This window comes from Spodoptera frugiperda, chromosome 2 (assembly GCF_023101765.2).
Source record: "Spodoptera frugiperda isolate SF20-4 chromosome 2, AGI-APGP_CSIRO_Sfru_2.0, whole genome shotgun sequence".
Classification (NCBI taxonomy): Eukaryota; Metazoa; Arthropoda; class Insecta; order Lepidoptera; family Noctuidae; genus Spodoptera; species Spodoptera frugiperda.
The window spans coordinates 1,769,961-1,797,041 of record NC_064213.1 but is presented as its reverse complement, the minus strand read 5'-3'; the positions used below and the strand labels follow the sequence as shown (position 1 = coordinate 1,797,041).

Genomic DNA, 27,081 nt, shown 5'->3' with positions numbered 1-27,081 from the left:
ATATTAAGCGTGACGTTGCATATTTTGACGTTGCACTTCACATTTCACATTGTATTAGTATATGTAGCACTTCAAATATTCTAAAGTAAGAATACCCAATTTTAATATTTTAAAACATTATAATATCTTAGCTACCATATCACCGTCTCACACAAGACACAAATAAAAAACATGAACACGAGCTAATGAAAAATTCTTTAATACAAGCTCAAAAATTTTTCATAATATCAGCTTTGTCACGCAGATATAACGCCATAATTTATCACATGGAGGACAGAGTCCCATTACTTAACCTCTTACATAAACTCCATATATCAATGCAACCGCCATGCAGCTATTTTGTAACGTGTGAAGCAAATTTAAACGGATTTATTACCGATAAGCAAACTCTTAAGGTTCGTTTTGGCATGTGTGCAATAAAGTGATTTGGTAGTGTAAGATTAATTGTTATTGGGAATGTTTCATAAATTGAATTGATCGTTATCATCAATAACGCTTTTTAGCAGTTGTGATATGAGTCTTATATAAAAAAGGTGAGCTGATTTCCTTAAGTTGTGTTTTAAAAAAATCCCATTGGTACCTTGCACAGATCGGGAATCGAACCCGATGCCCCTTCACTGGCAAACGCGCTTATGGCCACTTAATCGACAATACAGCTCACACAATTTTTAATTATACCTATGGAGTTTCTTACTTGTACTTCTCTAATCTATGTTTTGGAACGAGCAAATAGCTATACTAGAGTACTGTCTGATCGACAGACAGACATTTTTTTAATAATATGTATAATATTTGCATTGACATTCAAAAGTGGCTTCTCGGTCTATTTGAAATAAATAAGTTTCACTTTGACTATACTTGTGGTAGAAAAAATAAGACGAATGTTTTCAGTAACAAATCATGTTTATTTAAACTTGAAAACCATACAAAATGTCCTCTTTGGCAATATTATGTTCTTATATCTATCAAGTACATGTAGTATGTATGTATGTACACAAAATATTTTATATTTTAATAATAAAACAGAAGCAAAGCTGTGCAATTGTTAATTACATTTTCATTTAATTACATTTATTGTTTCTACGTAAAATAAATAAATCGGATCACTTTATTATTACGTGCCATTTATTCTTAAAATTCATTTGTTAATTGAATTATTCAATTTAAATGAAAAGTTCAATTAAGAAAATTGTGAATAGTTTTTACATTATTTAATAACTGATACTTTTTATGTTTGCCACTTTTACTTTCATTTAAAATGAAATATATTTTTGTGACATTAATATTGAATATACAAAGTCAATGAGTTTGTGTCACATATTATTTTTATACCAGAAATAAACAAACCAAAGTATAAAGTGTTCTTCGTGACAGAAACTTATAACAAATGTAAAAAGTATGTGTCGTTGTATACATAATGTCATTTCATTTTCTCATATCGGCACGGAATAATAAAGGCGAGGATATATTGAAAGCAGGAGCGATTTTTCATCTAGAAAATCGTAGAAATGTATGAAAAATATACAATTATGACTGTGTGATTCATGGTGATATTATAATGATGTGGTTAAACATTTGCTTGGGCTATGGGATATGAAAGTAGTGAAATAATGTTTAAGTATCAATTTTATAAAAAAAAACGTATAGGTGACTTTATTTAAATGTCAAAGAAGCACAAAATAACAATTTAAAAGAAAAGGGCAAGGTTTTAATATGAGTAGAAAAAAAATACTTTCATAAGATTATTTAGCTTCATACATTTTCAAAATTTATTCGTGACAGTACTTTTACGATTTGAAAAATGTCGCGCCTGCTATCTCTACGCCCCTCGCTTATGCGACACTTCGTTTTTTTTGGCACAAATTTATTATTTCGGATACCTTATTTCGTAAGCATTACATTTCGTAGGAAGATTATTTACTGCTAAGACTAGACGTAGGTACTATTCAGATATAATTCATACCTATTACATTACACGAAGTATACATTCTTAATATATAAACCTGCTCTTAAGGTAGACGATAAATTAAATCGCTGATATTAAAACTTGTTCAAAATTCCCGTGTCTTGGCAATTAAATAAGATATATTTCTATATATTTCAATTATATTTTATATAGTATATATTCGTTACTATGACTCAAAGTCACATAAAAGCTATGATAAAATTAAATAAAACAATTACAATACATTTATTCGAAATCGACTAGTAAAATGTATAAGCAAACAAATCTACTAAAGCTACATTTAATGAGTATGGCAACATTTTTTTGGTTTATTTTATTACCTACCGTTCAGTTCATATTGAATACATTATATTTACATTTTTTTTTTATTTTGTATCTGAATAACATATGATATTTATTTAAAAATCTATTTGAATAAAACATTGCGATTTAAACTCAGTTTCTCATAAATGCTTAAGTGTATTTTGTTAAAAAACATTTATTTTTAAATGCTGTATTTTATTTTTTGATTTGAATTTTATTTTTTGTCGTGTATTTTTTTACAGAATGTGTGATGGACTGAAAGAAAGAATTTTGTGGCAAACAGTAAAGTTTCTTTTATCTTCAAAGACTCATCCGACTGGATTGAACATAAAACAGGATAACCATACCGTGTTACTCGATTACTTTGAGTAAGTGCTGCGGCTTGGAATCACTTTTTTCCTTTGACAAAAGATATTTTTTCTATTAATCCTTTTTGAGACACTTTATGCTTTACGTATTTTTTCGCCAATAAACCAATGAATATTTATTTAATAATACAATATCTTTCAATTTGGATAAAAGTGATAGGACTGAGGGAAATCAGGCATCCATTGACAGATCATCTATCTTAGAAGTGATAACAATTGCGACGCTGATCGACTGACCCTCAGTTATTTAAGATTTTGATCAAATAGAAAAGAGAGACGTCCCAATCAATCCAGTCCTTTGAGATTATCCGTCAATCTTACAATCCAATAAAAAGCATTGACGTTTAAATTTTTCGAGTAAGCAAATTTTCTTTGTTCTTTAGAAGCCTATAAAAAATTGTTTTTTAAGAAATATTTGTTTATATTTTTTTTGTTTTGAAATTTAAAACAATAATTGAAACTGACAGTTGAAAAGAAAGCTTGTTTATTTTTATTTAAATAAAAACATGATTTTACATATTTTAAATACATAATTATGAGTTTTGGTATAAAAAAAGTTTTTTCAGTATAGAAAATTATTATTATATCGTATCAAGTAGAAAACGCTGTTTATCTGAAAACAGAGAAAGAAAACAGTGTTAGGATATATCGAATAAATAATTAAAACCATTTTGAATAAATATTGAAAAACTATTTATCAGTAGTAGATAATCTTAATTTTAAAAAACTAAAACTCTTTCGTTTTACTTACATAAAAATACAAAAAAAATTGAAATACAACACAAAATTTACTAATTCTTTCCATAAATTTTATTAAAATTTTATTACAAATTATTGATCAAATAAAAATCTCTCTCACCTTAAAAGACTTGTACCCTATGGTTCTCTCGGTCACAGACGATGATATTGCCACCAGACATCACGGCAATGCCTTCCAGACCCTTGAACTCCCCATCACCAGATCCCCAAGATCCGAAGGCTCTGAGGAACGCACCATCAGGGTGGAATATCTGGATACGGTTGTTGCCAGAATCAGCAACCACGATGTAGCCCTGATCATCTACTGCTACACCCCTGGAAAGATATAAAATAATGGTTTAAAGACTGATAATAAATAAATGCAGGTATTAGGAATCCGACCCGGAGCTGCGGGTTCTCCGACTTTAAAAGTAGGAGTAGGAACGGGGTGGTTGTTAGACAGTAAGAGTCATGTGGTTTTTAGACACTGCCTCTCGCCTCTCCCAAGACGGAAGAAGTAATTGGAGGATTATCACTCTTCAAAAAAAGGTTTTAAAAATATTTATTGATGCTCCTTATTAAATAAAATTTCATTGAATATCTACTTGAATTTATTATAACCCTTAAAAAAAAAAGAATAATGCCGTATAGAAGTCATAGGTAAAAATAATAACTTCTTTAAAAGATGTACCGACAAAATATTTCTTAGTGTGTAGATGGACCTTTTAACATCAAAAAACGCATCTTCATGATACCAAACAAAGCCAATAACGTTTTTATAAAGGCATAATCATTTAACAACTAAACTAAATTAAAGCATTCAATTCTTGTCAAACCCTCGTTAACCATTTCGGATCATAGGCTAGACTAGGCATTTAGGTCACTAGAAACTCCGAAACAAAGTACCAAACTAAAAACGCAATAACTCAAACGCTTGTAAACGTCACACACATTTCGGCGAACGCTACTAGAATATAACGTTATCACAGTCAAGTTCTCGACCAATAAAAACTGAGGTTACAACTGGGTTCGTGGACATAAAAATAGCAATAATTCGTATATAAGTCATTTTGTTCTTGAAACGAAAAGTTGTAGAACATCGGTCGACCACATACATACGTATGTACCGGTCCGGTCATATTTTATTATTGCGAAGTCGGTCAAGGCGCGTCTGGACTCAGGTTAGAATTATTGGCATCATTGTAGCGAAGGTTGCTACTGTCTTCTATCGTGGACAGTGATTAGAAAGAGTATTTTCTTAGACAAGGTTCGGCTATGTTGTCACATATATTTCCGACAGCCTTGCCTGTTGGTGTCAAGATCTTTGACCGAATTTTTTCTGCCTCAAAATTAGTTCAGTGTGTAACCGATCTTGTTGTTTTTGCAATAAATAGGTCAAATGCTTTATTTTTTCTCTAAAGTAGTCCAACAACAAGTTTCGTAATATTCTAATTTTACATCAAACTGCATACAAATTCCATTTCGCTTTCTCTACAGACTTAAAAGCAATTTTGACTAAGCAATTTAAGACGGAAACACATAGTTATAAGGTAGCTTTTCAACTACAAACCATTATTGATAGCAATATCCTCACTGAAGCCTCTAAACTATCCGGTAGCGAGCACAAACATCTCAACACTTATGGACTTTGAATCGCTCTTAACGTAAATATTTGGTCCAAGTTGAGGATTTAAGAGCCCGTAAAGCTAAATTAGAAGACCAACGGACCGCACTTTATAGGACCGTTGGAAACACACGTTAGGACTATAGTTTCAAAAGCTGATAAAGGATGTTAGGTTTATGAGCTAATTTTTGGAGTCATTCGTTAAGTAAATTGCCTCATTTTCTTTGGATTTTGTGTAGGACTTTGTAATTGATGGGGTTTTTAATGTGACAGTTAATGCTTTGCACTATATCCAATTTGTATGTTCCTAAATTGTCAAGAAAGTATCTGTATTGCTCTTGCATTAGTAATTTGCCCCTCATTTCAATATTGTTTCTTTAAAATCAGTACATGAGGATGACTAGCGTCTTCTATGGATGCAAATGAGCAGAGCACCGCCTATGGTCATTTGAACACCAAACCAGTTACATGTGCGTGGCTAGCCTTAGTATATTTAAATCAATTACCTCGGGAACTTGAACTGTCCATCTTCAGATCCTTCTTCACCGAATGATGAGAGGACCCTTCCATTGACATCGAAGACCTGTATCCTGTGGTTGTTGGAGTCTGAGACCAAGACCCTGTTGGTGCTGGAGACGGCGATGTAGTGGGGGTGTTCTAGCTGACCAAGTTTGGAACCGAAGGAACCAAACTTGCCGACGAACGTACCATCGGATTGGAATACCTGAGGAAGGACATTGAGTTAAATTGCTGTTTCTTGTGTTATTATTTTATCTGTGGCATTAAGGTTAGCTAACATAGGGTGCATCTGCTGACTAATTAGCGAGTTTACCCTACCTGCCTTTCAAGCCGGAGGGCGGTTGTTTTTAGTCAGTTATGACTTGAACGTATTGTAAGACGTGATACAATTAAAAATAATCAAGGGAATTTATTTATTTAATAAATTTAAATAATAAAGGAAAACGACGAGTTAAAGAATTAAGTATGTGTCATTCCAGAACTATTTCTTAGAGTATTTATAACACGAAAAATAGAACAACACCAATGAAAATGACTCAAAATTCAATAAACACATTATACATACCTGTACTCTATGGTTTTCCTTGTCACAGACGTATATAAATCCGAGAGCGTCCGTGGTGATGCCCCACGGGTAGTTGAACTTGCCGTCACCAGTGCCCTGGCTACCGAATGCCCTCAGGAACCGACCTTGAGGGTCAAACACCTGAGACAAAAAATAATAAATTATAATTTTTACCCGACTTTAGGGAAGGGTAATATTTTTGGACTGAGTTGTTGGTGTAGTAGCCAAAAATAGCAGAACAGAAAACTGTTTAAGAATTTGTCCTGTGTCGTGGGTGCGTTTACAAACATACAAATTCACATACATGTGACATCTCGACCCGAACAATTTGTGGATCACTCAAAAAGTTGCTTCGTGCGGGAATCGAACACGCTTCTTCATATAAAAAACATATGTTAGCTGAGTCCATTTCCACTACTGCTAAGCTATGCTTACCAATGAATATGATTGGTGGAAGCATCCACAGCAACGTGACACAGCACATCTTTGGTGGAAAAGCACTTTATCCCGCAGTGGCCGTGGCAACCGCTACGGACTGATAATACGACGAATTAAGTATACATATTTTAAGGCAAATCCTCCGCTAACGTCGGTCACCGGTGACCACCACGGCGTTCAATGTGTTAAATACTATTCATAATTTAGCTTCATTATGACAATTACACACGTTCATTACATATTCACAGTAAATTATAAAATTCGGTGGTCGTTATTAATTAAACATAGTACGTGATATTGAAACTTCGCTTGAATCTGCCATTAATTAATCTTTCGTAGTTGATATTTTATTGCCTTCAGTTACTAGTTAATGGGCAAATTAATTAGGAATTTAATTATTGCATAATTAATCACTAGTATTGTTGGGAAATATTTCGACTACATCAATAGTTGTGATGAAGGAATGTTGTCAAAAATTGCAATAGAATTGAAATATTTGAAGTAATATTAAACAATTGCTACTTGCGAATAGAGAGTATTTCCAAAAAAAAACTCTTACTCTGTAGTCGTACTTGAGGCCGCTCGACCATCATGAAAGGTTACTCGTATATTGTGAATTTATATTACTTTTTTATACTTTATAAATAGGATGGCGTTTGGTCACCATCTCGCCTGGTGGTAAGTAATACCGTGGCCAACGATGGAGCACACCTACCTATGAGCAACCAGTTCACTCGGTTTACTTGAAGACACTCAAGTTATATTTTGTAGGAAACACAGACTTTCGCACAAAGAAACTCGAAGTAAAACGCTTCGTGCAAACCGGTGTAAACAATAAAACCCAAAAGCCACGTGTATTATCTTCAAATCTATCAACGATCACCTAAAATCGTAGTACACTATCAATCGCAATAGTCCAATATAAACCAATGACCTACCATGGCATGCAGATTGCACTAAAAAGTTCCTTACACCTAAAACATTGTCGAACTACGTAGTTTAACGTGCAACAGACACGTGTTACTAGTTTGGAATGGCGCCAATTCCCGAGACAAAGATTGTCAAAGTACCCGAGCGACAGTTTCCTTGTTTAATATTCTTGTTAAATTACCTACTGAGGCCAAATTTGTGTTGTTTTAAATGTGACGGTGTTCCTGGAATTCTTTAGTTGTTACTGTGTAGAATTCGTTCAAAACAAAGAAGATTGGTTTACTAATGTAATTGTGGTGCAATCTCTGAAAATCTGTATAATATTTAAATCCTATTTTTAGAAGACCTCATCCGGAACATATAAGTCACGAGCGTTGTAAGCCGTGACACCTATGACATTCGATAAGAGATGTTAGTTTCCCTACCAAAACAATGACACAGAATAAACAAAAGCATATTTCACGTTACCAATAAGTCATCTTTATTGTTGCTATCAATTACATCAGCAAAAAATGTTGTCAAATTATCCTTATAGCCTAATAAAGTAGGATTGATGGTAACCAAAAAAGTGCAATTTGTCTTTTCCATCTAATAGTCATTTCCGCAAGCTCACGTCTTAGCCACTATTTTGGTCCTTCGAGACGGCCAGCAGCCTGACTGACACTAATGAATTACAGTCAGGACAAATAGACGAATAGAATACAAATTCACGTCTCATGGGAAATATGCTGAAATGGGATCACTCTAGTTAGAGATGTTTCGCTTTCGATCGCTCCGTAGCTTGTATCAGTAGCTTTACAGACGGATCCCAAGTGGCTATAGGTGCGTATAAATTGTTTGAAGCTAAGTACCCATACAATTAGTTACGATAAAGAAATAAAACCCGAGAATTCGTTGAAGGTAATCGGTCAATTGAGATAAATAGGAGCTCATATAACTCAGAACTTTTTCTGACACAAAAAAGTAAGGGAGTTTTGCTAAGAATAAAAACACAAGCAACGCGCGATATATAAAAGGAATGTCTACATCTAAATCCGTTTTTATTTATTTTACAAGAATAATAAAACATACATCTTCCAAAATGAAAATGATGACGTATACCTACACATAAGCCTATATTTGTTAAGGTAAACACGGCCAAATGGTCCCAAGTTTTTTGAAGCCAAGTGTGGCAAAAATATGTTGACATTAATGGTTTATAGCGAGAACAAAAAGACGAATGGAATTGAAAATCTTACTCTCGGTGAAAATATGGGAACGTGGAAGAAAATTCACGAAAGATATTTCAGATTTGCGAATCTGTTCTAGTTTTGATATAAGAGCTTGGTATGTGTTCGCTGAATAATGTGGCGATAAAGAAATAGGGTAGTTTTCGCTCAAATTACATTTGTCGTTAGTAAATTTAGTTTTGTTTATCTACTTGCGCGAGGTGCTAAGTCACTAACCAGTATAACTGATATTCATATAGTTTTATCCGTAAAAGGTAATGAAACATTTTTACTATGCAGTATATCAGTTCTTTCATATAAAATTTAAGATTTTGTACGTCTTTAGTAAAATATAATAATTTTTCTAGCTTTCTTTTGCTTTCACAATAACACAAAAAGTAACTTTTTTCTCAATGTTTTCGTTAACAACTTTTGTGACGAAAATAAAAGACGATAAACAAATATTGAAATAAATAATAATAAATATTGTTGAAGCGTTCATTTTTATGAAGAATCAAGGTATTGACCTTGCTTTCTTTTTATTCCAAAGTACTCTGGATGCAATCCAGATGTCTGCCAAAATACTTTTTAGTTCAAGTACAGTTATTCGAAATTTCACGATATTTTAAGCCCGTGTCGACTTAATTTATCGCCCTTAGTATTTTATATATAATAATTCAAAAGTTTCGAGCTCGAAATGTTTAAGAATGGTCTTAGCAGTTAATTCATTTGGAATTTTTAATTCTTCAAATAAATATTTGCGCAAATTTTGTTCGCGCGGTCGCTTCTTCATTTTAAATTCGGTCATGCACAATATTATTATTGCTTTTAAAGACCAAATTCTAAATTTGACAACGTTAAAATAGGTATTAAATTGATTATTCACGTTTGAAATATTAGTTTCTCAAGTTTTATACTTTGACCTACGATAAAATATGCGAAAATATTAACAGGACTCAACATCTTTGTATTGTGAATGTATAATCAGAAGCACTTTGAATTTTAAATGTTAATACTATTCATATTTACGAGTTGCCACTTCGAGTCCATCTCTATTCTCTTTTGTTTTAAATAAATATAGTTTCTGTAATGAATCGTATTAGCATTACTTAGAGTTGCATTTTTAATGCAAATAATTGGCGCTTTGTCAACTATGTTGAGTGTTGGAATTTTTATAAATTTTAAACTGCTATCTCCAAACCACCAAGGGTGGAGCTACGGACTGTCTAGCGTGTTACCGGGGCTCCGACTCGAGGCAGTTGTAGGAACGGGGTGGTCTTTAGTCAATATGAGTCTAACACTCCCTCTCGCCTCGCCCAAGGCACGAAAAGTCATTGATAATTTTCCCTCATCAAAAGAAAAGGGTGGAGATTGTGACAAACCAGTAATTAACTATCTAATATTCTTAATAGAAACTGGGTTACGCCTAAATGGGCTTTAAAATGTTTATCTCGTCACCAAAATACAGCGAAATTATGTATCCAAATCTTGACCCTTTATTCAAAACCCTTTATACTAACTGTTTAAATTTAAATAAAATATGATATTATACTAATACATTTTCTATGAGATCCGTGCATTTGAGATATTATACAAAATATATATTCATAAACCTTTAAGGTAGAGTACAGGATAAGATTGTATGTAATATGATTTATAAAATTGGTTTTCCATATTTGCGTATTGAATACGGCTTGTATCGAAAATGTTATTTTTTGTTTTATCCTGCCAATAAAATAGCTCTTATTCTATATTGTATCCTTGGTTAAGGTAATTTAGATCTATTTTTATTTGGCTTGTATGTTGTTTTGTGAGTAAGTCGTATTTAAAAATGTAGATCACTTCAACAAAAAATAGGAAGTTATGTTTGGTCTGTATCTATGTATGTATATTTGTGCGTAATTATCGCGTTTGGCCGAACCAATTTTGATGCAGTTTTTAGCATAGTATTTTGAAATTAAGATGGGTTTTACGGATGTTACGTGATTAAAAAATGTAGGCGGTAAAAAAATGATGGCTGTTTCTATAGATCATGTTGGAATTAAGGCGTTCTGTACCTAAAAGCATTTGCCATAATTTCCAATGCTAAGTTTGGCAATTGGGTTGGACATGACAATTGAAAATAATACACGCGGGGAGTAACATCGGCGTAAAACCGGTAGTCTGTAATTACTAGCCGTCAAATATTAAAATGTTCATAGTAAAAAATGTTTCTCCATTTCTCAGTGATGTGTCGATGTGGTGAACTTATCAGCACAAATATTTCACTGCACCACAGTTTGGCTTCAGTGCAAGCATTTAACTGATAACTTATAACAGTTGCAATTTAGCAACCGTTATTTATAGCCGTTATTGGTACGTCGCGGTTATTAGTTGCTGTTAGTTCAACTATTTATTTGTTTTCAAGTAGATTTATTTAAATACTGATTTATTGCTAGACCTGGCGTTATTTGTAACTATGCGTACAACATACATTAAATTAATGTCAAGAAAACTAATTATGTGACAGCACGGTGGTTTAGCAACGAGTTGGCGCCCAACATGTTACATCTTCGCTTCTAATAAAAAAAAAACAACTGTTTATCACACTAATATTATAATTACGAAAGTTTGTTTGTTTGGACGTTTGTCCGTCAATCATGCGTTTCAGCATGATACTGAACGGATTTTAATGAAATTCGAAATACAGACAGAGTATGAACTGACTTGGGTGATAGCATACTTTTTATTCCACGGGAATGTGGGTAAAACCGCTGGCAGAAGCTGGTATTAAATGTTTATAGCCTAGTTGTTTTGGGTCTGAATGTGATATGTCCGTCAATATATATGATTATGTACGCACCCACGATACAAAAAAACCTTCATTGGTTCAAGGTTCATTAAAATGTTCTTTGTAATTGTTAAAAATACTCACTTGAATACGATGATTGTATCTATCAGCTATAATGTACTGTCCGATCCTATTGACAGCTACACCGGCCAAGCAGTCGAATTCTCCTTCGCCGCTGCCGTACTGACCAAACTCTTTCACGAAAATACCGTTGGAATCGAACACCTGCGGGCAAAAGCACCATTAGGACCACTTTAGCTGAAAAAGGTCGTTAGAACATTCATTTCTGTTTTTAGAAAACGTTGTTACTCATTTGTAACAAAAAATGTTTCATGTATTGTTATATGTGCATATTTTTAAATGTATGTGTTGTAATATTGAGAGTAAATTATTATATTGTATACTCGTAAGAGTTTAAAACTCATGAGTGTATTACAACACATACTATAATACGTATCAAACATTTAACATTTTAAAAATTTCCAACTGAAATTGACCATATAATAAATCAGTCATCATCGTGATACTTTGAAATATGAGACTTCTTTGAAAACAGAAATGAAAATGAGCACTCATTTTTACTTTTATCGATATGAACTCAGAGTTGTATCGAATCAAGATGCATAAGCATTGATCGAAAGTACTTTCTGTTGCATATTTCTGATTCTGTTTGAAATATTTTACTGTATATTTTAGTTCAGACGAGATTTATGCACTCAAGCATCTCGCTTTTGTCGAAACTTCGTCCTTACATATATCATTTATTTATAAGTCCCCAAGTACTTGTGTGACCAGAAATAGATTTCCAATTAAGCGAGCTGTGTTTACGTCCCCATTAAAATTGGAATAGTTCGAAATTTTTGCTTTGACCTTGTGCCAAAATGGAGAATGCGTTCAGCATCACTTCATCATTAATTTATATTTTTGGAGCTACGGTCATCGAGTATAATTTTGAAAGAAAACGTATGATGCTTTCTTTATTGCAACGTTTTCAAATGAAAATGCAGACTTTCTGAGCTGGAAACCTGCATGGAATAGGATTCCAATATTTAAAGCTTACATAAATAGTAAATACATAAGATTTGCATATTTATATCCACTTTTTCGTAGAAATGAATTTTAGATTCAGTGGAGTTTACAGTTTTTAACGAGTATTTCAGTAGCGTAGCGAATCTGTTTAGAATTCTAAGGTATTTATTTGTTAGAACATGATTGTAATGAAATATGTTACTGAATTTTATCAATTGGTGTTTAAATAATCTCACCTGCACTCTATGGTTGGATGAATCAGCCACGACCATAGTATTGTCGGGACCTACAGCGATACCACGAGGCCATGTAAAGCATCCGGGTTCGCTCCCCCGACTCCCCACGCTGAATTGTAAACGGCGTTTCTGCATGTACTGGCTCCTAGGGGAGGAACCGGCTGCTGCGAAACCTGACATCAGAAAAATCGATTAGTTTACTAGATAAAACCAAACATAAAACCATCTGGAAAACCAAACCTAAGCACTCAATCTATGTACACGCCAGTGGTTTTCTATCTAACCTGCTACCGCTGCTGTAGCCGCCGTAGGGGAGATGGGGGAGCCTGCCGCGTTTTTTGAATCGTCATCAGAACTGGCAAGCTCGTTTGCCGAGCGTAAAGGTAGCCCGAGAGACAGGCGACGGGATGTGCTCGACGATGTACTCGAAGGATCGCGATCCTTGCCCCGCGATCCGTACTTGTTCTTCAAATATCTCGCCCAAGAACTGAGGGCCGCTCCGTCTTTTTCACCGGGGGCCGGCCGTTCAGGCGAGCTCTCTCGTGACTTCAGTGCGTGCGAGGATCGGCTACGAGACAACTCCGAACCACCAGTGCCGGAGCCGTATCGAGCCGCAAGGTACGCAGAAGGCGATGCTGTTGTGGGCGACACCGGATCGTCCTGATCGTCGTCGTCTCCTGCACCGAAACCGGTGTGGCTGCTTTTACTTCTTGCGAGACGGTTGCGGCGCTCTTTCAGGGCGAGGTATCTGGATCTAGCCGTGGGATATTTCGTCTCATCATCCAAAGATGATGGCGGTTCTTCTTCTCTTGGTTTGCTACCATATCTGTTACTTAACGAAGAACCAGCACTGTACCTAGTTGCAGGCTCTTCTTCTGTCTGTGATGACTGTCTCGTGCGGTATCGCGATTGTGAGGGAGACTCTTTTGCTTTATTTTCAACGGCATCGTTACGGGCATTGTTACTACGCGCGAGTAATGGACCGATGTCACTTCGAGCCATCGCCTGGCTCTCGGGCTTCCTTTGCGTGACAGGCTCCTCGTCACTCTCCTCCGACGAGTCGGTTTCTTCTTCGGAGCTCGTGTCGGAGTCCTCGTGAACCGGCTCGGCGGGTGCCGGGGCAGGTGTGGGTCGCTGAGAGCCGATAAAGCGACTCTGAACCCGTTGCGCGCCACCAGCTGTGCCGTTAGTTGCCGCTGGTGCTGTTCTCTCGTTGCCTGCGGAAGAGAAACGAGATCCAGGAGTTGTTGCAGGCGCGCTAGGGCTATATTTTGCTTTTAATTCTGCGATGCTTAAAATGGCACCTGTATGTTTCACCGCCGAGCCGGAACTTTCAGTAGAGGCGCTAGATTCCGTGCTCGGAGCACGAGCGGCGGGGCGGTGAGGAGCTGGCGTTTCAGTAGCTGAGGGTCTCCTTGTAGTTGTGACCGGCTTTTGTGGTGCAGGCGCATTTTTACGCTGGTTTCGCTGCAGAGATCCAACTGATTCATCGGATTCACCGTCACTGGACGCCTGAGAAATTACATGTAAATCGATATTGACACGAAACGGTAGGTTTTTATTGTAGTATTTGTGTGTGTATACATAAATGAGTTAGCTGTGTACGGAGTGTATTTTATGGAATGCCGTTAGTTGCATTTTTTTTTCTTGTTAGTATCGATGATTTCTTAAAATCTATTTTGTACTCTTGACTTAGGTTTCACTCTACATCTTCCTCCCAACTCACCTCCCGCGCTGGTGTAGGTGGTTTACGATTAACTGGGGTACGTTCTTCTTCTGCTGGTCGAGCTGGTGCACGTTCAGGTTCTTGTGAAGAAGCAGCGGCGCCTTTGTTTTGTCTTTTGAGACGTGATATTTCATCGTCTTCACTTTGTTGCCTTTGCGCTGGTGGTGGACGCTGACGCGGCTGAGGTGCGGGCTGGACAGGCTTAGGAGGAGGTGGAGGAGGTTCTTTTTTTTCTTTCTTCTTTCCACTGTCGACGTCTAATATCCTCTGCATTACACGCGGACAGTCGCTTAATCGGAATATACCACTAAGTGGTCCTCGAGTAGCGTCTTCAGTGTCAACTACTTTCTCCTTTTCTTTTTCTTTCTGCTCGGATTTAGTTGCACGAGAAGTTTGTTCTGAGTCAGAGTCATTGTCTAGATGACTCTTGACAAAGCGAGAACGGAACCTAGATCTCGCTGGCCTATGTTCTGACTCATACCCGCTGTAATCATCAGTAGCGCCATAGTCCCTTGTATGCTTCTCAGGTGGAGGAGGACGGCGTTCACCGAATTTGCGACCGCCTAATATGGGCTCATCATTCTCTTGCCAGCCCTTTGCTTCTTCTTGTTGGCGGAACTGTGAAGCTAAGCGATGGTCACTCTTTGATCTTGTCAAACCTTGGTTCTGTTGCATACTTGAGGAATATGCATTAGGTTGAGTGATATTTAGTTCACCGTAGCTTGCAACATGCATGACCAACTGGTTCGGGTCGTGGGTCATAATAAACCGTACTCTACGGTTGTAATCACCCGCTTCGTAATCGAAGTTTCTGAGGAACTCGACCGTTTTTAAGAAAATTTCTTTAGTATCTACTAACTCCGTATCTTCCCATTCTACGTCGTCGTTCATATATTTATCGGCGAGATCACAATTACTTTGTATATTACTTAATTCTAACTCTAAGTTATCTTTCAAATTAGTGAGGTTTCTAAGTTCAGTAGCAAGGTAGCGATCAACTTCGTTTCTTAAGAAATCGGTTCTATCTTTTAGCGCCTTGGCTAGTCTTTTATGAATTTCGTCGACTTCTCCAGCCACTGCTCCACAGTTGGTCTGAAGGTTTATTGTGTTACGTTCAACTACTCCAAGGATGTCTTGTAGCCTGTTGAGACCACGGCGTATTTGATTGTTGATTCTAGCAATTTCTCTACGTAAAACTTCCATGTGTGCTGACTTACAGTCTTCGCAGACTTTTTTGTCGCAATGGGCACATGGTGCACAGTACGCCTTTTCTGAGCATACATTGCATCTTTCCATTACTTGCCCAGCCGTTGGGTCTGGAAGCTCTCCAGCGATGTTTGCGTGAAGTTCCAAAAACCTCTGGAGAGTGACATTTGTAGGGAATCCCTGAACACCTTGGTATGGGATTCTGTGCTCGGCACGGCATTCTGGACATTTCACCTGTAAAAAAACGTAAATTGAGATGTTTGCCAACAAAATAATGAATCATTCAAACCTTTGAAAAACCATGCATCATTTCATGTAAAAATACAACATTTTTTTTTTTTTTTTTTTTTACATTTAATGGGTCGACGTTTGACCGCTATCACACCAGTTTACTTTTACTTTTACTTTTACCTTCATACCAGTTGGCTCTGAAGTTGCATTTGGAAGATTTGTAAGCAATATGTATAATTAGACTAACTACAACACTAGTTAATATATAACTTATTGTAGTCTTACTATTTTAATATTGTACATACCTGTCGCCTGACGTAGTCGACAAGGCCGTCCATACACGGCTCCATACAAAAGCTGTGCTGGCATGGCAACAGCTTGGGATTCCTGTACCGGTCGAGGCAGACGCAGCACGTCAATAGTGACTCGAACTGCTCCATAGTTGCTTAGTGCTGTTTACGTACCTGTAGAAGAAATGGAAATAGTAAATTATATTGTTCATTTAAAAGTTATGGGATTTTGAAACTTAATAGCGTAGGGATAAGTTACAAATTCATTTTAGATAAGGGAAAAAGTTATTAATTAATCGATGTCTTATGATCAACTGACATACAAGTAATTAGTTACATTGCTCTCTTCAACACTGATCCTATAAATAGTACAAAGAATATATCATAAAACATACTCGATACCAACAGGATAGAAATTCGATATCGAGATATTGAAAACCTAAACGTCTGCTAATGTGTTTTTGAAATATCTATACCTATATCATTTATCAATGGCTTCCAAGAATAAGGGAAAACATCGTGAGAAAACCTACACGTTCATAATGGCGTCTAATGTATCTGGAAGGTGCGTAATGCTTTTGAAAACGATGGCAGTAAGTGAACTACTGATGTTTTATCTATTGACACCTCTTAGTTTGGTAGCTTTATGAGATCAATACAAGATAATATGTTGTAGATAATTTAGTTGACACTGAGGTCGACTAGTATGCAAAACTTTGTTTTAAAGTGTTTTAAGAAGAACTTCTTGCTACTTGAAAAGTATATAATATGTATCATGTTATTAGTAAATTGTATTACTTAATGTTTATCACACAGATTAGTTTTATAATAAACTGTGTGCCAACAATATTAAAATATAAAACCCCATTAGACCCTACATCCAATCTACCGTTTACAAACCGTTCTTTTAATCGCTAGATTCACGAGATTGGCTTTATTTAGCTAATTATATTTGGAGTAATCTAATTTTAAAATCTACGAAAGTGGGATAGTTAGAAGTATAAGATAAGAGTACATCAAACAGTGAAGTCGGATGTTTAACTAAGCTTGCGTGGATGCGTGGCAATGTTGATGAAGGATAGTCTTTCATCTTTGATATTTGAGGTGTCCTAATGAATATTAGTGCCATATTTAAATTTCATCCGATTATGAAACAGTTCGGTGTAAGAATGAGTTAAAACGTGACGAATTTATAATTTTTGTTTGTGTTTCTGACGTATTTTGTACCTAAATACATGGAACGTAGTTCGTTCTCGATGTTGCCTCTTGATACCCACACAAAATGATGTAAAATCTATTTTTAAATAATATCAGAGGAAATCGATAAATCCACTCAAAATACCACTCGTTTCCCGTCGGTACTCTCAGTTCATAATATTGAGATCATAATCTCAAACTGAAATCTCAAGAAGGAAAGATTTCGATTAGATTTGCATTAATATGCGATTTGGCGACGAAGACAAAGATCCAATATTGATCAATCGTATTTCTTTGGAAGGTGAAATTTTCATTTAAAATTCAGACGACGAGACTTATGACACTGAGCGCTCCGAATATTTAAAGGGCTATAAGGAAGATTATATTCATGAGGAAGCGATGGAAATAAAGGTATTGGCTAAACTATTCACAAAGTTTTGCCAACGGATTTATCCTACGGGATAACCTTACACAGTTAAACGACCTTCACTAATATAGAATTTTATAGCAACAGACGCATAGTTATAGCTATGGTTGAAGCTCAGAAGTTAAATTTGGTGTTCGCACAAGACATCCTCTCAGATCCGGACGGTTTATAAATAGAAACGTTTGGTATTTTACACGCCTGCTTGACTGGACGTTTAGTCTCGACTTCGCCAAATGATTTTCAACCATAAGGTGAGATGCATAAAACAGGTATTTCAAAGAACATGTACATCCTGACATTTCAGCTGTTATATCAGGAGATACCAGTGAAAATAATGATTTTGAATCTTATAGTGGGTAGCGTAAAGTGTAGATTGGGATGAATGGAAATATTTGTCAAATCATTCTTGTGGTTTCGTACAAACGTCGAGAAATATACATTTACGTAGTCATTTTGAGTCTTGTGACACAAATCATAAAGTGTTATTCACGTGAGAATTTGTGGAGTCAAAACTTATTTCAGTTCCCGCTGGTTTAGGTGTCACAGTGTTTAGAACTTTAAGACAGAAGGAATAGAGAAGAAATTCCATTACCAATATTTTAGTTACAGAAATTCTAATAGTTTAGAATTTATAGAATTTTAAAACAGTCTATTTCTTCTTTCTACAAATGTGTCTTTTTGTAATAACACTTACTAAGTATGATATTTCTGCGATAACTAATTGAGCATATGACAAAATCTACAGAAAAGGAAAGTTTGATCACTATTTTTAATAGGTAATAAATGTGGTAAAATCTATAGAAGCATCGAATTTTTCCTATCCTTACTGATGAAATGACGCTAAAAGTTAGGTAATAGAATGACACAGATATATTCCTAAAAATCTAGTTTCTTTAGAATCTGTGTTGAAGTGTCTGGTAATTAGTTCGGGTGTGTCGATAGCAGAGTTGGCTCTGCCTAGCTCTCCTGACTCATTAGGCGTCGTTACTCAATAGGTAACTGGGTTATTTATGAATGGTGACATATCCTCTTTTTTAGTTTTTACTTCATCACGAGCCTTAGTTGTTTTTGTGGAGAAATTCTTGTTGCATGACTATTTGGTTTCAATGCTACGTTTTTTATATGTTTTAGTTTTTTTCTGAATTTGTCTTTTCAAAAAGAAGCAGTATGTGTTCTAATACATGAACTCTTATTTTGAGCACTATTATTCTAGGTATCAACAACCGTTTCAGTGGTATCGTTATGAATCAACTTATAGCTAAATATTTTTATAAATTTTCCCAAACGTAACAAATTCACCATCATTCCTATCTTTACCTAGAGTTCGTTCAGTTTTGTCTGTGACGGAATGAATAAATTTAGAAAGAATCGCGTCATGTGCTACGTCACAAAACAAATAGGATTTGTTCTGACGTACGAGACTACATCATGGACCAAAATGTTTTAGATTTAATCTATCTTCATGTTCTATAATTAAGAGGTCATCCAATGATAAAATTGCTGTTTTTCTAACTAATGTTTGGTTTCAATGGAAATTCAGCTTCTGCAATACTTTGAAATCTAAAGAGATTTCATTTCTACCTAGTTTTATTGCCAGTCTCTCATATTGACTTTATCTAGCTACACAATAATATGATATTGTTACTTTGTAAAAACAAAGGTAGATTGTTATCAGAATTATTTTCTTGTTTTCGAGTAATGTCAGATTTATTTGATTGATTAGCTGGAGAAATATCTTACATGTCCGATTTTGATTGGTCAGCAAAGTCAAAGTAATTGGCTTGATATTTTGGAAGATGTTTTCTACGGAGTAGCCAAAATTGCCATATTTGGTTAGATTGACTACCAAATTATCAAGTGGATATTATTTCACAGATTTTTATACATACAAGATGAACATTTTTTGGACACGTGAGGCAAGTTTTTGTTAAAATAGACCATATTTACCTTTTAACTAAGTTTATTTTGCCACTTCTGTGTTCTGTTATGACTTCTCATAGCTAGAAAACTCTAGTATAAGTATATTAACCACGCACGCTTTATAAATACAACTCTTTCGAATTCCGCATATTTTTCGCGCGCTCTACCTATTAATATTCTCTAGATAAACAAAACATTCACATCATTATAAGACCCGAAGCTCGATGTTTGGCTTCCAGCGTTAATATATTAATTTACATTGCGTGGGATGTTATGAACATATTCCGCCGCTTTCCTTGTGAGCGTGTAATGGAAACGTCATTATTATTTTTAGTCGTTTTGGCAGACGGTTTATTTTATTTTTTTTGCTTCTCATTGAACACTTTGAATCACTTTTCTACGTATTTGGCTTACACACAAAAGCTTTTGTGCGTTTGTAACACGTTTTCTTTGAATTTTGTATGAAAGCGTTGTTTTATGGTTCCGGGTTAATTAATTCACGATTTATTTAATTTATGTTTTATGTATAATGTGTTTTACAAAGGGGGATTTGATGTTTAAGGCATTTCCTGTAATCTACCGTTGATAAAAATGTACTTAAAAGGGATAAATATTTAAAAAAAGTAATTCGTAAGCGTACAAATAAAATCTTGCTTTGTTATTATCACTTTTTTCCGTTTACAATACTTACAGATATTCACTTCTCTTCTCTATTGAATTCCATGGTCAATACACTCGATACAAAAATATTTGTATAACCTACAAACAGTTGTCTGCAAATGGGTTTAACTAACACATTAAACACAGTCTGGGCAACCGGCTGCCGTGCAACGTGTAGCGGGTCCGATTCTCGCACGGAGTAACTCTTTGTGTAATTCACAAATTGTTGTTTCGGGTCTGGGTGTCATGTGTTTGTGAACGTACCCACGATACAGGAGAAATTCCTAGCGTGGGGTAATGTTATTTTTTTTAAAAAGGATAATTTTCTTTCCCGATTATAAAATTAACACAATAGATATAATTTATTGTTACAAACAACTAAAAAGTCAATAATTGTTCATCATTTTCAATTCCAAGCATAATCTAATCAGTATGTTTTGGAAATTTGTGATTCTAATAGGTTGACATTATAAATCAGAGCAGTAATTAATTCATTAAATTCTAGCTTCACTAACGTCGATCAGAAAGTAACGAAAATCAAGAATTAGTTCTCAATTTATTTAATTTTCCTAGAAAACTGTGTTACAAACACAAACAAAGCAAATTTTATAGCTCATGAAAAAATGTTGATTGATGTGACCTAAAATCTAGAAAAAAATCGAACGTTTAAGCGGCACATTTAAGACATCGTACTCCTTGACATTTTCTCGAAATTAAACCCAGTTTCAATACACTGCTCCATTAATATTAAATTAAAATATGATCAAGAGTAGTCCACTGCTGGAATGTGAACCTCATCTACATAAGAGTGGTTTGCCATAATCTTTCTTGGCAGTTTTTTTTTTTAAGGAGGGATAATCATTCTATGACTTCTCCCGCCTTGGGCGAGGCGTTACTACTTCTGATCTTTGAGCCGGAGCTCTGGAAATTCTGCTAGTTAGTCCGCAGCTACGGGTCGTTGGTGGGTTAAAGATTTGAGTTAAAAAGGTTCAGGTTTATCAGAGAAAGTCTTTCGCGAATGTCGTCAAAAGTGCTGTCCCTTAGTTGACTCCTATATGAGCCTCTAGCATAGCTTGAAACTAGTCGAGTTCCTAAGTCAAACAATAACGTGAGTAAGCCGATAATATAATTAAATTACTTTCTTTTTTGCCCGCAATATATTGTAAAGGTGCAAATAAACTGATTTTCTTTCTTTGTTTCTTTAATATAATTGTGATATTGTATAAAGAAAGGATGATATTTTAGCAGAAATCTATCATATAGAGATGACAGCACATCAGAATAATGCGGGCTGACTGTTCCGTGGAAGGTAAATGATGAAATCTTTTTATATTATTGTGACATTTTGAAATATGGTGCCTGCAAAGCTTTTAGGGAGACACGTTTAGCCTCAGTGTAGGGTCTGATTAACATAGCTTTTTGTGGAGGCAATGTTACTGGTATATTAGAATGTGATATGAGTTATCTTTTTATGTTATTTTATGGTTGTATAATGTTGTATGGTTTGGTTGTAATATGGATGATGACGGGGTATGAAAATTAAATAAATATATTCTTTCAGACAGGTTGAAAATATTTCGACCCATATTAATATTTCATATAAGAAAACAATACTTATTATAAAACGAATCAAAGTTTAGAAGTGGGAGCAAATACGTAATTTCTACCTATCTATAAAACGTACCTAGAAGTGACGTCACGCGATAATTCAAATCATATACCTTCGAGTCGTAATTTACAGACGGATATTAAAATAAAAATTAGTCATCTGTCTTATAGCAATGACTGAAGGTCTGAGGATTGTTTTATATTCGTTTTTTTTTTAATTAAAGTTTTGACAGTAATAATGACTGTTTTCTTTGATTTATGATTGATCTTTCTTTGGTAGTCTGAAGTTAGAATCTTCTATGATTGTTTATATAGTTCGCTGATTTGTGTTCAAAACAAATTTGACAATTGATTTTCTAAAATAAACAATGAAATTGGAAAAAGTAAACTTTGTAAGTAGGTAAACATTTTTTTTCTTGTAGGAGTACACAAATTAATTCAAAATGTTGACACGTAAACAATTCCAGATAATTTTTCAATTTATTTGTTGCCAATAGTTTTTATTAATCGACTTAAAAAAAGAGGTTCTCAGTTTGACCTGTATGTACATTATATTTATGTATATACATGGTTTGTTTCTGCGCAATTACCTCGCGTTTAGGTTAACCGATTTTAATGTGGTTTTCAACATAGTATTTTTATGTCATAGCAAAAAGTTTTAGGTACATTACCTGATTTAAAAAACATGCAGGTAAAGAAAATTGAAGGCGGCCTCTATTTTAAAAGTCTTATACAGACATCGAAGTTTTAGTTCGTTTCTAAGTAACACAAGTACAAATAATAATACTTAGTCCGCTTTACATTATTATAAAGTTTGAGTCAATCTTTTAAATTAATATTCTAATATTTTGTGAGTTTCAAAACAGAGAGTAATTAATTTCGGTAACTACTTTAATATCTTCTCTCTTATCCAGATTAAGAAAATTCAACGTTATTAATTTAATTTAAAGTTTGATTTGGTTTAGATTTCGTTAATTGGTTTCAAATAAATAAATATAGCTCATAAAATTTTAAGTAAGAGAGAGTTGAAATATGAGGTTTTAAATATTTTCTATGCTATTCTTTCTGAGTTGCTATTTTCCGTTTAATTATAAAAATAAAATTGTTTACGTCAAGGAAGTCAAAGTCAGTTTTGACGTCCAAAGGGCCGTCCCAGTTAATATTTTTTTTATTCAAAACATGTTCAGCCAGGATAGTCCACTATTGAAATGTTAACCTAAATCTAAATAAGTCAGTCTGTTGATCATCCTTTACTTGGAAGCTGTTTGCTTAAGCTGGGATAATCATGACTTCTTTGACGTGTTCCTATAAAGATACTGTGAGCCGATTAGGTAAAATTGCTAGGTCGTTATTTCGCAACTCGTTAAAGATTTCATTTTAATAGAAAGCGTTTAGGTTTATCACGACGTATTTTACGTAATTCGTCAAAAGTGCTGCAATATTAGTTGACTCCTATTGAGCCTCTAGCTGGCTTTTGAAACTAGTGAGCTTCCTTATCAAACAGTTACGTAAGCCGATAAGATAATTAAATGACTTTTTTTTTTTTGAAATTTCTTGTAAAGGTGAAAATAATCTCTTCTTATTTTTTTTATTCTTTAATATAATTGTGATTTTGTATGTTAAAAGGATGATATTTTAGCAGAAATCTATCATATAGAGATGACAGCACATCAGAATAATGCGGGCTGACTGTTCCGTGGAAGGTAAATGATGAAATCTTTTTATATTATTGTGACATTTTGAAATATGGTGCCTGCAAAGCTTTTAGGGAGACACGTTTAGCCTCAGTGTAGGGTCTGATTAACATAGCTTTTTGTGGAGGCAATGTTACTGGTATATTAGAATGTGATATGAGTTATCTTTTTATGTTATTTTATGGTTGTATAAATGTATGAATTGTCTGTAATAATGATGACAGTATAAAATTAAATATCAATTTTGGAATACGTCAGATCAGGTAATGAAAAATATGTGTGTGCACGGCAGCCCATATTCGGAAAAAACGGCTTAGAAACGTGACCATGTTTTTTCAAAGCAATATATTTCGAAAGTATAATTCGTTGTCCGATAAGAAGATAACCTGATATCTTGTCTAATATTTTATTGTAATAAAGACGGAATATTTAAAAATTAGTCATCTACCTTATTGCATTGACTTTGATCATTTACTAAGGTCTGAGAATGAACAAACGGTTTGTTATTCGTTTCTTTTTGAAAAATAAAGTTTTGTCATGGTAAAATGAAATGATTTCACCGATCTTTGTTTCCATTATTGATCTTACTTTGTAGTCTAGAGTTAGAATCTTCTATGATTGTTTATGTAGTTCGCTGATTTGTGTTCAAAACAAAATTGACAATTGATTTTCTAAAATAAACAATGAAATTGAAAAAAGTAAACTTTGTAAGTAGGTAAACATTATTTTTTCTTGTACACAAATTAATTCAAAATGTTGACACGTAAACAATTCAAGATAAATTTTCAATTTATTTGTTGCCAATAGGTATTAATGATTAAAAAAAGGGGGTTTTCCATTGGGAATTTATGTTTAGCCGTATGAAACTGAACAACATTTTACTTGTTGATGTGGTCAGCACAGTAATGTCATAGGAAAAGGATTTAGACATATCCTGACTTAAAAAATGAAAGTAAAACAATAGAATTATAATTGAAATCATCATAAGTTTTAGTTCGTTTCTAAGTAACACAAGTACAAATAATAATACTTAGTCCGCTTTACATTATTATAAAGTTTGAGTCAATCTTTTAAATTAATAAATGTTTTGTGAGTTTCAAAACAGAGAGATGAATTTCGGTAACTACTTTAATATCTTCTCTCTTATCCAGATTAAGAAAATTCAACGTTATTAATTTAATTTAAAGTTTGATTTGGTTTGGAGATTTCGTTAATTGGTTTGAAATAAATAAATACTTAATATTTTAAGTAAGTGAGAGTTGAAATGAGGTTTTAAATACTTTCTATGCTATTCTTACTGTTGCTATTTTCCGTTTAATTATAAAAATAAAATTGTTTACGTGAGGGAAAGTCAAAGACAGAGTCAGTTTTGACGTTCAAAAGTGCCTTCTCGGTCTTTTTAATTTTTTTTTACTCAAAACCAATTAATTCAGGATGGCACTTTTAAACATTAAATTAATATTAAAAATGTCAGTCTGTTGATCAGTCCTTTACGGAAGACATTTGCTTAAGCTGGAAGCGTGATTATTTGATTGTTTGTTTATAAAATTACTGTATGTACATTAGGTAAAATTTAATCGTTATTTAACTACGTAATTCATTTTTATAGAAAGCAAATAGTTTAACGACGTATTTTACTAATTTAATTCAATGTCAATATTTAGAGTTTCTCAGATTAGTTACTTAACTGGCTTCTTTATGGAAATGTTAAGTTTAAATAAAGTTAACATACGAAAATGTCTTAGAAAGAGTTTATTATTGTAAAGGAACAATGTAGTTGTAATTTTTAGTATGTTAAATTGGATGTTTTCAGTCTAGAGATTCGTTTTATATCCTTGAAAGCCATCATAAACTCTCATTAATTCCGGCACAAATCAAAACATTTCTTCTGTCTAATATAAAACAATGTCCTTGTCTACATCTGTTTGTCTATTTAAATACGATGTACTTAAAAACGTTAAAATGTTTAACCTACGGGTTTAATTTTTTTTGTAATGAATTTGCAGGTTATGTCAATCAAAATAGAACTCAATAGCTACTTAGATTTAGTATCATTATCAAATGCGGTAGAAAGCTCTTCGAATCATCCTAGTACATTTGCGTTCGTTTTGGAATATAGCAGGATGTTTTTGATGGGATTCTATTTATCTTCACACAATAAAAACTCCACGTCATTGTTTAAACAAATGTTTATCCTAACCGATGTGTTTTTGTTTATCTTGTGAAATAGTAAGCAAGGTTAGCTTCATTTTATTATTAGGGATGTTGTGACGTACAGTTACAGGATTTATAAATGTCATCCTGTTTTGAGTCATGTGTGGAAGAAATGTGTATCTTTGCTGTTGTCATTTGATATATTTACTTTTTTAAATGACAAGTAAAAGTATGATCCTGTTGTGCCCGACAGGATCCACATTGTGTCATAGTTAAGTTTACCACCTAAGCCTTTCATGTGGAAAGCAATAAAGAATTGAGTATTGAGTATGCCTAACTTACTTCAATCGCCAGTATCTTATTTAGAAACATTGATGTTTTAAAACCAAGTCCTAACGTTAACTAACACAATAATTCCTTGCCAAAACTGGAAAGCTTACGTCCTATTACAGTTACAAGAGTGATAAATCAGAAAATAATTAATGAACTCAAAATCTTGCAAGCGAACTTAAATCAACAGATTATCCCATAAAGCAAACGGTTCTAAAAATAGAGAGACAATCTTAAACAGTCCAAAGATAGTGTGGGTTTGTTAAACAATGCTTTTCACGACGCACTCTGTACGCATGCTCAAATACGTCTCAGCTCGTGACGTCATGCAGGAAATAATTCTGCCAAGGGTTACATGTACAGGTGAGAAAAGGGAAACGCAATAAAAGGTACAACCACAACCATTTTGGGCTCACGTAAAGTGCATTAACAAACTTCGCTTAAAACAAAACTCATGTTAAAATGTTAGACGTCTGAAACTCGCGTATTTTAACCAGCCCACGTCTTAACGTCGTACTAAATTTAACCGAGAGATCAGGTCAGTTCTTCGAATTAACCTTTAATAAAAATGTGAGTGTAGAAGTAAAGCATGTGTTTATATGAAAAAAAAAATCGAAGCAGATACTTACAGCAGAATTATAGGCACATAAAAAACACTGGGGTAATCCAATCACACAAGGGGTTATTGGGGCAAAACAGTGAATTTAGAGCACTTTACTTGTCATTTTGTAGCAGCTTGAGGCACTATGAAGGGTTTGTACGACTAGAGTGTTTATCACAGGCTTGGGGTGTGCTTGCTAGCACGGGCTAGTTGAAACTGAGGGGAACTCGATACCTCGTGCGCCTGACTTTATTTTGGGACGTTCGGTGCGCGTGCGTCGATG

At 34.4% G+C, this 27,081-nt stretch overlaps 1 protein-coding gene across 4 annotated transcripts; it reads right to left on the bottom strand.

Annotated features, from left to right (window-relative positions):
- Positions 1 to 884: 884 nt before the first annotated feature.
- LOC118269481 (RING finger protein nhl-1) lies at positions 885 to 27,081 on the bottom strand. 4 transcript variants are annotated; one of them, XM_050703957.1, is made up of 11 exons: positions 26,916 to 27,080; positions 16,223 to 16,381; positions 14,481 to 15,920; positions 14,059 to 14,266; positions 13,039 to 13,971; positions 12,755 to 12,927; positions 11,574 to 11,714; positions 6,084 to 6,224; positions 5,506 to 5,723; positions 3,497 to 3,711; positions 885 to 3,250 (listed from the first exon to the last, which is right to left on the bottom strand). In XM_050703957.1, the coding sequence occupies exons 2-10, from the start codon at positions 16,355 to 16,357 to the stop codon at positions 3,498 to 3,500; spliced, it is 3,603 nt and encodes a 1,200-aa protein (XP_050559914.1). In that variant the 5' UTR covers positions 16,358 to 16,381; positions 26,916 to 27,080; the 3' UTR covers positions 885 to 3,250; position 3,497. The 4 variants fall into 4 exon arrangements, with proteins under 4 accessions (XP_050559914.1, XP_050559907.1, XP_035440504.1 ...); XM_050703950.1 differs by having other exon boundaries at positions 26,827 to 27,013; XM_035584611.2 differs by having other exon boundaries at positions 13,039 to 14,266; positions 26,916 to 27,081.

Excerpts from the sequence above, each read along its gene's own strand:
- LOC118269481 (XM_035584611.2), bottom strand. The coding sequence starts at position 16,357 with ATGGAGCAGTTCGAGTCACTATTGACGTGCTGCGTCTGCCTCGACCGG. Across the intron at positions 12,928-13,038 it reads GGCTACAGCAGCGGTAGCAG|GTTTCGCAGCAGCCGGTTCC; the intron begins GTTAGATAGAAA and ends TTCTGATGTCAG. Across the intron at positions 6,225-11,573 it reads GATACAATCATCGTATTCAA|GTGTTTGACCCTCAAGGTCG; the intron begins GTGAGTATTTTT and ends TTTTTGTCTCAG.